Below are 12500 nucleotides of genomic sequence, written 5' to 3' on the forward strand. Positions count from 1 at the left end.
TAATTGTATTTTCCCATTAGGTACTTCTTCTGTGAAAAGTCAAAATCAAGACCACATCTAAATCTAGACTTTTTTGTTATTTCTTTTCTTATTCTTTTCAACTTTAAATTCACCTTTGAACATCTACGCAATCATGTTTTAATTTCTATTTATTTCTTAATGAAAGGCCCATGAATGGTCTCCCTCTCTCTAGCCGCCAGGCTACATGCCACGGCCCTGATGGTCTGGGGATCCTCTGGGTGTACACTATGGGCCATTTGGCCTCGGGTTCCCCATCACCCCACTCAGACCACAGCGCTGTGTCCTGGGTCCGTCTACACCGCCCTCCGTTGTCACAGAGACTAATTATCCTAGCGCCTGGCAACTGAACCATTCGTTCTCCCGCGGCCCGCCGGCCGGACAGCTCCAGAGCGGCCGTGCGGAGGAGCTGGAGTAATGGGGAATCGATGCGATCGATTTCCCCGCGGCTATAAGCCACTAATCCAGGACAGAGAGGAGAGAGGGAGAGAGGGAGAGAGAGAGAGGGAGAGAGAGAGAGAGGGTGAGAGAGGGTGAGAGAGAGAGTGAGGGGGAAAACATAGAATAGGATGAGGGAAGGAAGGCGTCTCACGTTCTGACACTGTAGCACGAGCGGAAGAAGGGAGAGAGAGAGGGATGAGGGAGAGGGGGAAGAAGGGCGTGGAGGAAGGGAGAGAGAGAGTCAGAAATGAGAACAGGACACAAAGTCAAACCGGCAGAAAAAGGAGTGAGAAGGAAAGGGTGAAGAAGATAAAAGACAACATAAGACAAGAATGATACAGTGAGAGAGATAGAGAGAGAAAGAGAGAGAGAGGAAATAAGGCAGAGAGGTAAAGCAATAGAGAGGCATTTCAGCCACACAAACACACACAAGGTGGGAAGGGGAAGGGGAAGGGATGGGAGGGAGGGAGAGAGATGAATTCCTGCACCAGGGCTGTGTAAAATCACTTAAGGAAATGGGCGCTGGCTTGTCCAGAGCAAACATTTCCCCTGTCCACCAGACAGGCAGACAGACAGACAGATAGACATGTCCACCAGACAGATAAGGCAGACCTGTCCACCAGACAGACAGACAGACAGACAGACAGACAGACAGACATGTCCACCAGACAGATAGGCAGACCTGTCCACCAGACAGACAGACAGACAGACAGACAGACAGACAGACCTGTCCACCAGACAGATAGGCAGACCTGTCCACCAGACATACAGACAGAAAGACAGACATGAGGATCTGGAATTCTGAGTAGAGAGGACTCCAGTGTGCAGGGTCAGATGTGCAGGGTGATAATGTGACAGTGGAGCAGATCACATGACTGACAGAGAGGCAGAGACTGACCTTTTCTCAGATTGCGTTTCATCTTCTTGATGAGGTCTTTGTCATCCGTCACTCCATCCTCGTACGGTCTCTTCAGACCCATGCCTGACACACACACACACACACACACACACACCAAACACACACACACAGAGGGAGAGAGAAAAATACATTTGAGTCTTCCTACATACAAAATGTATGTGCATCACATACACTGTATTTTCCGTCTCACATTCCCTCACACAAAGAATTTGAAATAACACACACTCTCTAAGACCCTCACACACCTTCTTTTTCTGACCAAGGGTACTTCTGAGAGGGTTTACTTGAGGGGAGTGGATCCATTTCCAAGACCTTGTAGATCTGCCCAAACGCCATGAGCCGTAGAGCACGCTGTAACACACACACACACACACACACACACACACACACACACACACACACACAAACAATACAGCTCTGTTAGACATATGGCAGGCAATAGTGGACTAGTAGTAGCCTTCTGGGCAGGAGGAATAATGGTTTTGTCACACAATGCTTTCCAAATGTCCTTCACACACAAATCCCCATCAAATCACAGATGCTCCCAGTGACCTCTCTCGTCCATTTGTTCTGGTTGTTTTGTTTCTGTGTGTCTATAGATACCGGGAAACACTGGAACAAGAACACCCTCAAGGACCACCCCACTCTCTCACAAAAGCAGTTCTCCAGTCGGCTTTCATAAGAACCCAACAGGTTATGCAAAACGTTCGGTAAACTTTCACTAAAAACTATAAGGGTGACATCTACAGCTAAGACATCTACAGCTGGGGATGGGTTCTTCTGATGAAACTGTCCATAACTAAGTTCTTTATGGAACCTCTGCCTTGGTTCTTCAGTGAGAACGAGCTAAATACATTTCAATGTTCTCTACACAGTCTCTTACTGCAACACAGTTGGCTTGCCAGCGCTGGCAGATCCACACCTGCATGCCCTCTTCCTGCAGTGGGGGGCTGATGGGACTGTCTCAGTGCTAAGCGTTACTTACTGCGGAAATCTGCAGAGCATAATGGATATATCCGCAGAGCATTCTACGCGCATTAACAAGATCAAAACAAGCACCGCAAGGGCTTTCCGTCATTTCTGTTCACTGCAACATTTACAAATGCTTCATGTAAATTTGCTTGTATTGATGTGGAACTCACATCCAAATATTCGTGGGATCCATTAGTGACTATGTATTACTACTGCAATGCATAACATTTGTGTATAATGAATGTACTTTTTATGCATTATGGAAAAGCATTGCTGACTCCAGCAATCTCTCTCTCGCTCCCTCTCTCACACACAGAACTCTCTCTCCAGTCTCCCTCTTTCTCCCCCTCACACACACACACACACACACACACACACACACACACACACACACAAATAAAGCTCTCATAAAGCACCAACCCATCCTGACTGCCAAGTTGCTAGTTACACCCCCCCAACTCCCTCACCCGCACTGCAGCACACCCCTAATAATAAAACAATCAGACTTCACACAAAGTACTGTACACAACTACGTGGCCAATCTATTCTAATTCCAACCCCCTCATTTCCCAAGTGTGCACTGACGTTTTCCAAGGCAGCAGTGAGTCAATAGCTCTGGCCATGGAAAGAAGGGTAGATTGTGATTGTGTGTGCGTGTGTCGGTGTGTGTGTGTGTGTGTTCTGAGAGGCCAGAGGTTGCGCTGGCATCCCAAAGCACCCCGGCGCACGCAAGGCCATTTGGAGGAGACGGGGCTGCGGTAGCCTGCATTGGGCCCATGGGGAAGGCAAGGCTGTTTGGATGTTACACAACGTGACGTTTAAACACGCTGGTGAATATCCTGGTGGTTAATGAACAGTTCCTGGTGTATGCAGGATCATAGGTGCATAATACGTAGGATTATATATTATAAACATAACATAATCATAAACATATAATTATTATTAATACGTTATACGAATGGCCGGCTGCAATGTTGAGAGACCCCCCCCCCCTTAGATGGCACGTCTAGAGATGAGCTTGAGACCATAGCGTATGGTGCAGCATATTTCTGGGTTTGCCTGAGGAATACACCCACTTCTGACTAAGCTGTCCACAAATGTGCCTGAGCAGGCCCCTTCTCAGCTCCCTGTGGCCTTCTATCCAGTGTGGGACTTAAACGGAGTACCAGCATAGTCAGCAATCTCCGAGAGGAATTAATTTACATATTTGCCCCATTTATACAATTTATGTTCCTTCATGCAAACTCGTTAAGATCTCTTCGTTAAGTACAAGGTGCTGTTCATCGCTTACGCTATTAAAGCCCAGGTCTCGCTTTCCGCATGAATTAAAACCACATTTGAAACACATTTTACATATAAACAGAAAATAGCCTCACTTTACCAAACACTTTGCCATAATAACCGCTCTGTTTAGAAGAGGAAAAAAGAACCTTTACAACTATATCTAAGTTTATCTGAGTATTTATGTACGGCTCTCTAAAAAAGGCTGCTTATGGGCTGTATCCATGTAAGAACCATAGCAGGACTAAATAGCAGAGAGACATCTTCTTCTCCCCTTCCCACTCTGCCATCCACTATCAGGGGGCATCTCTCACAATTCTGCTGGCATGGCATGGCGTCGCGTAGCGTACCGCTGTAAAGCCACACATCAAAGAGGCGTGCTGGAACGCAGACTGCAGACACACAGATCAAACACACACATGCCTGGCACAAGACTGGGGTGTGAGAATGGAATCATTTCACAGGAGCAGCGATAAGAGCTGATTGGTTATCTGTTCACTCGCCCTGCCACTGAACAATACACACACACAGGCACATGCAGTCACTCACGCACACACTCACTTTTAACATACATGCACTCACAGACATGCATTCTCACGTACACACACACACAGACACACAGTCACATTGACTCACAGGCACGCGTGTGGATCAAACTCAAACAGACACTCGCTCTCTCATACACACACACACACACACACACTCACGCACGCACACTCAGTCACGTATGCACACACACAGTCAGTCACGCACGCAGTCACGCACGCACACACACACACACACACACACACACACACACACACACACACACACACACACACACAGTCACGCATGTGCGCACACAAACACACACAGTCATGCATGCGCTCAAACACACACACACACAGACACTGTCACACACGCACAGACATTGACATGCTGGAGCAAAGTTCACCACACTTCAAAGGGACACGAGGCAGCAAAGATTCACACAGATGCGGGGGCTCTTACTCTACATTCACACACACACCAGACACACGCATCAGACAGACACACACACACACACGCACCAGACAGACACATACACACACACACAGACACACCCACATCCCAGGGGAGCAAAGACTGAAACCACAAAGGTCACTGCAGCAGAGCTTTCCCACGCTAATTAAAGACTGATTGAAAGATGCCTTTCCTTTGGTGAGTAGAAGAGTGAGAGAACGAGAGAGAGAGAGAGAGAGTTCCTCCATACACACTCGCACAACTCACTCGCCCAACTTTTTCTGTGTCTCTCTCCTGTCAATCTCATTCGCCATCTCTCCCTCTCCCACCTATTGCTGCAGAGTCTTATCACATCCATAGAGGAGTCCTACTCCTGTTTTTGCACAGGTACTGTACACTAACACCCCCGCAACTCCAAACATGAAGGAGTCCTACCCCTGTGTTTGCACAGGTACCCAGCAACCCCAGACATCAACACCTGCCTGGGCTCGGAGCAAGCCCATGGGCATCTGGATTAGACACTTAGTTTCAAAATGAGCTGCTGTGAAGCTAACCATCTCGTTTTATTTCAGGACTGCAGTCAAGCGTGCCTCTCAGTCCCTCTTTAGCAACAGGGCTGCCTGACAGAGTGCCAGGTTTCTTCAAGATCTTGTTGGTTTAACGCGTCAACGTTGCCAAAACGCTATGGTCAATACCAAGGCTCATTAACTTTGCATAGATTTCCCATGTAATGGTGGACATTAAATCCATGTCCACCTACCGATAGCACTACATCAGTACTAATATTCTTGGTTAGTCTTGGTAATAGTAATGTGTCACTTGGGCTTAGGGCATTTCACTACAGAAATGAAAGCAGCAGACAGATCAGCAGATACAGTTGTAGTAGTACCTGTGTGTGTGTGTGTGTGTGTGTGTGTGTGTGTGTGTGTGTGTGTGTGTGTGTGTGTGTGTGTGTGTGTGTGTTTGTGCATGTGTGTGTGTGTGTGTGTGTGTGTGTGTGTGTGTGTGTGTGTGAGAGTGTGTGTGTGTGTGTGTGTGACAGGGTTTCTGCAGGTTTCAACAAGTCAAATTTAAGACTTTTTATGACCTTTTTATGACCATTATGAATCAAATTTATGACCTATTTCACGTCATTACTGGCAAAAAAAAGTATGAAGGATATGAAGTAAAATCAATAGTCCCAAAATTACTCGCAACGTAAAGAAAGTTTCTTTAAGGTTTGAGACTGTTAGAAAATAATAATCAATACAGTGAATATTACTGTTACTTATGGAGAATTAAAAGTAAAGGGGGAGGAATTTAATGATATTGAATAAAGTGTGTTCCCTCGAGGCATCTATAATGCCCCACTGTTAACCTGCATAGAATGCTGGGCATTTTTTTTACCTAAGAAACATACAGTAAAGAATGCACGTCAATATTTCTATCACGGTCTCATGTCCGATCATTACTTAGTTGTATCAGTATAGAGTGTGCTATACAACAGTCTCACTTAAAATCTGCCAATCCAAATCGCGTAATGTAAGACGTCTTGTCCTTTCCCAATTTGACGGTTTTAGCGATGTCAGAATCAGGGAACATGGTTTGAAACAGATCACCTATGTCATCCTTGCTTTAATAGGACTAATTTTTTGCTACCGTGTGTAAGTTCCAGAGCACCTCCGCTTTTAATGTTGGCGTAGATCCGAACGCTGTCCGGAGCTCGCTTACCGGAGTTGTAGGCGTCAAAGTTGATAGAGCAGACTGGGTCGCACTGGGGCCGAGTTATGCTCCCAGTGAACCAGAACATAATTGGGTGATGATGACCGCAGGTGTTTGCTGCTGGCTTTTTAGAGAGGCGTTATGTTTTTCGGACCTTCCATGCTTCTTAAATGCTTACATACCCAAAGAAGCTAATTTTAGCGTTATATTGCACAAAATGCAGCGGGCTTCAAATGGGTCATTTTCGACAGGCTTCAACCAATCACTAAATGCGCTGTTATCGAGCCAGATCTTGTTGAACTTGCACTTAGCCATATTCAAAGGAAAGTTAACATAAACCGTTTAAGGCACCACATTATCCCACAACGCACATCGCAACACACTACCGTGGCGTGCTACGATAAATCTTACCGGGGTGAAGTTTGAAGTGGTTTTATTGTTTCCATGAGGGTTTCGTTTTGTTGTGATCCCCAAAACACGTTAAAAAGCACTGAAGTTTAAAACTGTATAAAAGTCACGATATAATCCAATACATTTTTATGACCAATCAAAGTCGTAATTATGACTTTTTATGACATTTTAAGGCCTTAAATTCGGATTTTCTAATTTATGACTTTTTAAGGACCCGCGGGTGTGCATGCGTGCGTGCGTGCATGTGTGTGCGTGCGTGCTTGCGTGTGTAAACAGGTGTGTTTTAACTTGTGCGATGGTGTGTGAATAGAGGCATGTGAGTATCTGTAGACGTGTGTGGTGTGTGTGTGTTCGTACCTGTGCGCTGTACGTGACGGCTTCAGCCTCCAGCGAGGTCATGCTGGCCAGTGTGTCCTTGGGCTCCTTCTCACACGGGTCGTGTAGGCCTGGTCCACCTGAGGCAGGGGACCAAACAGAAACATAAGTCTCCGTCGCTCTGTGATTTTATCACACTAGACATCACTTCCAGTCCACATCAGTTCCTGGTTTCCTGTTTTCACATCATTTTCAGTTCTTACGTCTGCATCTATCTACACACACAGAGTAATAATATTTTTCATAAAGTGCTAGTAGCCCACTCAAATCAGCATTTGGTCTGTGTCAACATCTTTTTCAATTTTTCAGCACACACGCAACAGCAGCAATGGCAAAAGAAAATGAAAAATGAAAATAAAATAAAATCCCTCCCTGCTCTTCTAAACAGCATTAATACAAAACTCAGTACCAGTCAACCAGATGCAATATTAATGACTGCTCCGCACAGTATTAATTAATTATGACTGCATTAAAGTTAAGTGGGAGAGGAGGAGAGAGAGAAAGAGAGAGAGAGAGAGAGAGAGAGAGAGAGAGAGAGAGAGAGCGCAACAGAGAGAGAGAGGAAGAGAGAGAGAGAGAGAGAGAGAGAGAGAGGAAAAAAGAGAGAGAACAGGAGAAATAGATTTGGACTGAAGAGGATTGGAAAAGCGGAGGCTACATTTGCCAGCGGTGAAAAGTCAGGGCAGAACGGAGTCAGGGCAGAATCTAATTCAGACAAATTAAAAGTAAAATGTGCATAAGCCAGCATTATTTCCCTCCTCTCTTCTCCTATTACCCATGTACTTACTTGCTATGTGTGTGTGTGTGTGTGTGTGTGTGTGTGTGTCGGTGTGTGTGTCAACTTAGTAGAATTGGGTTGTATATGCGTGTTTGTTCTCGGAACAACTGGTGCGTCGTGTCCGTGTGTATGGTGTGTAAGGTATTGCTGTGTGGTGTTTGTATACGTTTGTGTACATGTATGTTCATTTGGTAGGACTGGTGTGTCTATATGCGTCCTCACTCTATACAATTGTTCATTTGTGTGCATGCATTTGTGTGTCTCTGAGTGTGTGTGTGTGTGTGTGTGTGTGTGTGTGTGTGTGTGTGTGTGTGTGTGTGTGTGTGTGTGTGTGTGTGTGTGGCAGCTCCAGTCAGCTATTCCCTCTCTGTCTGTTATATCCTCCTCCAGCACAAGCGGCCCCATGCCTCTGTGTGCTCGTTCAGTTCCATGCCGCTTGTTAGTTTGCCTATAAAAGGAGGGATTAGGGCCGCAGAGCTGAGCTGCTTTCAGAGCCTGGCCACAGCAGAGGGTTTGAGCTCATATACCCCACACTAACACCAGGGTCTGAGCTCATACACCCCACACTAACACCACCACAGCAGAGGGTCTGAGCTCATACACCCCACACTAACATCAGGGTCTGAGCTCATACACCCCACACTAACACCTCCACCACCACCACAGCAGAGGGTCTGAGCTCATATACCCCACACTAACATCAGGGTCTGAGCTCATACACCCCACACTAACACCTCCACCACCACCACAGCAGAGGGTCTGAGCTCATATACCCCACACTAACATCAGGGTCTGAGCTCATACACCCCACACTAACACCTCCACCACCACCACAGCAGAGGGTCTGAGCTCATATACCCCACACTAACATCAGGGTCTGAGCTCATACACCCCACACTAACACCACCACAGCAGAGGGTTTGAGCTCATATACCCCACACTAACATCAGGGTCTGAGCTCATACACCCCACACTAACACCACCACAGCAGAGGGTCTGAGCTCATACACCCCACACTAACACCTCCACCACCACCACAGCAGAGGGTTTGAGCTCATACAGCCCACACTAACACCACCACGACCACCACCACAGCAGAGGGTTTGAGCTCATATACCCCACACTAACACCAGGGTCTGAGCTCATACACCCCACACTAACACCTCCACCACCACCACAGCAGAGGGTTTGAGCTCATATACCCCACACTAACACCAGGGTCTGAGCTCATACACCCCACACTAACACCTCCACTACCACCACAGCAGAGGGTTTGAGCTCATACAGCCCACACTAACACCACCACAGCAGAGGGTTTGAGCTCATATACCCCACACTAACACCACCACAGCAGAGGGTTTGAGCTCATATACCCCACACTAACACCACCACAGCAGAGGGTCTGAGCTCATACACCCCACAATAACACCAGGGTCTGAGCTCATACACCCCACACTAACACCACTAACACCACCACCACAGCAGAGGGTCTGAGCTCATACACCCCACAATAACACCACCACCACTACAGCAGAGGGTCTGAGCTCATACGCCCCACACCACCACCACCACAGCAGAGGGTCTGAGCATATACGCCCCACACTAACACCCCCACCACCAGAGTAGAGGGTCTGAGCATATACGCCCCACACTAACACCACCACCACAGCAGAGGGTCTGAGCTCATACGCCCCACACTAACACCACTAACACCACCACCACAGCAGAGGGTCTGAGCATATACGCCCCACACTAACACCACCACCACAGCAGAGGGTCTGAGCTCATACGCCCCACACTAACACCACTAACACCACCACCACAGCAGAGGGTCTGAGCTCATACGCCCCACACTAACACCACTAACACCACCACCACAGCAGAGGGTCTGAGCTCATACGCCCCACACTAACACCACTAACACCACCACCACAGCAGAGGGTCTGAGCTCATACGCCCCACACTAACACCACTAACACCACCACCACAGCAGAGGGTCTGAGCTCATACGCCCCACATAAGCAGCAAGGGCGGGTTGGGCAGCAGAGGGTTGCAAGCTGCTGGAAGACCGAATGAAGACTTTTTGCATCCTCTTTACCGTTCATTTTCTTCATCCATTCACCCCCAACTCCATTAATTTCACACCCACACTCCTTCACCCCCTCCACATTCCCGAGTGTAAGGTCTGTGCACAGGCCTTTCATCATGTCACCTAAAAACACTATCCTAATCAGTTCCACAAACAACCACCCCCCAACACTGTCCCGCTAATTCACTCATTAAACACACATACCTGTCAAAACTCCAAAAACAACCAATTCTTTCAAACAGCCAAACTACGACGCCTAGATCTCCTTTCTGATGCCTGTGTGATGTCTCCTCGGCGAAAGTCTAACATGTGTGTGGTGCGGTGCGGTGCGGTGCGGTGCGGTGTGGTGCAGTGCGGTCTGGTGTGGTGCGGCAGTGCTGCACGGAAGGGCATGGGAGAGCGTACCAGGCAGCAGGATTCCGGAGGCGAGGCATTCCATGACCCTGCGCAGGGCTTCTCCAGCGCCCAGCGGCCGGTTGCACGTGGCGATGGCCTTCTCGCAGACCAGCTCCAGGGGCTGCCAGAGGTTAAAGGTCAAGGTTCAATATAAGGTCAAAAAGTACACTAATTAAGGAAGTATAATCTTTCTCACAAAGGTTAACATTTCTGTTCTGGTATATTAATCAACTCTAGAATTCTGGGGAATGCGCAGGAAACAATGGAGATTTGTGAAAGCAATAGTCCACGACTGTAATAAAGATAAATGCTGGTCTGTTAATGTGTGACATGAGCACACAGGCCTTATGACACTGAAGGTAATCGCTGAAATTGAATTCCTGCCATGGAAAAAGGCCTCTAGTTAATCAGTTCCTGGTCATGCCAAACTTGGAAGCTCCCTCTTTATCAAACAGCAAGCAAGCAATGACAAATACTTGCCATGTACTCACTGTAACCAGTACCTCACACCTACCTCTCTACCTGTGACTTTAATAACCAGTACCTCAGGCCTACCTGTCTACCCATGACTCTAATAACCAGTACCTCACACCTCCCCCTTTACCTGTGACTCTAATAACCAGTACCTCACACCTACCTCTCTACCTGTGATTTAATAACCAGTACCTCACGCCTACTTGTCTACCCATGACTCTAATAACCAGTACCTCACGCCTACCCCTCTACCTGTGACTTTAATGACCAGTACCTCACACCTCCCCCTTTACCTGTGACTCTAATAACCAGTACCTCACGCCTACCTGTCTACCCGTGACTTTAATGACCAGTACCTCACGCCTACCTCTCTACCCATGACTCTTACCACCTGTCTGTCCTCTATAGGCCTACTGTCTATACTAGCATGGTGAAAGTAGCCTGTAGGAGTACAGGGGTTCTGCCGTGCTCCCAGAGCCCACAGGCACAGCTAGCAGGTGGAGCTGACTGAGTGAAGAGTTGAAGAGCGAGGACGGAGTTGAGCTGGAACATGAAAGTGAACGCCAGAGTGTGTGTGACTCACCCATCCCTTGAGCGGTTCCCAGGCAGGTACTCTGTTGCACATGTCCCTCAGAACTCTCAGGATGATCACACACGATTTCAGCCCATTCACGCGAGCCTAGAGGTGAGGAAACGGGCGCACACACACGCACGCACGCAAACGAAACAACATACACACACACAAAGGTGCGCGCAAACACACAAACACACACACACACACACACACACACACACACACACACGAAGTTATTAGATAACTTCAATGGCAGCTGTGTGTAGGCGGAGAGTCCCTGCTCTAGCCTTCTAGACTCTAATGTGCAGCGTCCAGACGATCACACACATATCTGGGGGAAAGGAGGTGGGTGGGGGGGGGGGGCTGTAGGTTGAGGGGGGAGGGAGGGAGAGACAGGAGGAGACAAAACAGTCCAGGAAAACAACGACAATTTGATTTTTGTTTTTGTTTGATTGTTTCTGTCCTACTTGAAAGCAAGCAGGTTACAAACAAAACAGCCAAAACAAAAAAAGGGTAAAAAATAAATAAATAAATAAACAAAAAGTATAACAATTGCTTTTGTAGCCTTACAACAAAATCTTTTTTTCATTTTCCTCTGGAAAAAAATCAAAACAGATGCAAGGTTCTCCAAAGCCACCTGGTCTAATACAACCAACATCCACACTCATTTTCATCACAAATCTAGAGACATTTCAGCTTGTGAGGAGTGGTACTGTTGACATAGATGTTAGCTTTATTTTGTTGTTATTTTATTAGTTATCTTTGTGGCCCAAAAAGGAATGCAAGCAGGGGGGCAGGTGGGCTTTCGTTTCATAAGGCTACAATAACAATGAAGAAGAACCGAGAGCCAACCTGGAACCATTTGGCATGCCGCAGGGACGCCAACGCCACCAGGCACCGCTCTCTGTCCAGCACCTCCGGCTCCTCGCACGGCTCAACGCGCTCTATCGGCGAGAAGAACGGCACAGGAAATCATAAGCCAGAGACAAACACACATTGGTATACATTCGCACACACATCTGTACATACGTACGTACAGACACACAATGGCCAAAGGAGGAAAGGGTGTAAAAAAGGAAGGTCACTTCCA

The 12500-nt window shown here is 47.4% G+C and overlaps 1 protein-coding gene across 3 annotated transcripts in view; it reads right to left on the reverse strand.

Annotated features, from left to right (window-relative positions):
* Positions 1-12500, reverse strand: part of strbp (spermatid perinuclear RNA binding protein) — a 98449-nt gene that overhangs the window by 14236 nt on the left and 71713 nt on the right. For all 3 annotated transcript variants that reach the window (XM_080848042.1, XM_080848043.1, XM_080848044.1), the window contains exons 7-12: positions 12263-12354; positions 11420-11515; positions 10372-10483; positions 7082-7179; positions 1624-1729; positions 1358-1441 (exon numbers count right to left, since the gene is read on the reverse strand). In XM_080848042.1, the coding sequence (XP_080704168.1) occupies positions 1358-1441; positions 1624-1729; positions 7082-7179; positions 10372-10483; positions 11420-11515; positions 12263-12354 (588 nt within the window). The remainder of the gene's footprint in view (positions 1-1357; positions 1442-1623; positions 1730-7081; positions 7180-10371; positions 10484-11419; positions 11516-12262; positions 12355-12500) is intronic.

The sequence above is a fragment of the Sprattus sprattus genome (assembly GCF_963457725.1).
Source record: "Sprattus sprattus genome assembly, chromosome: 11".
Lineage (NCBI taxonomy): Eukaryota > Metazoa > Chordata > Actinopteri > Clupeiformes > Clupeidae > Sprattus > Sprattus sprattus.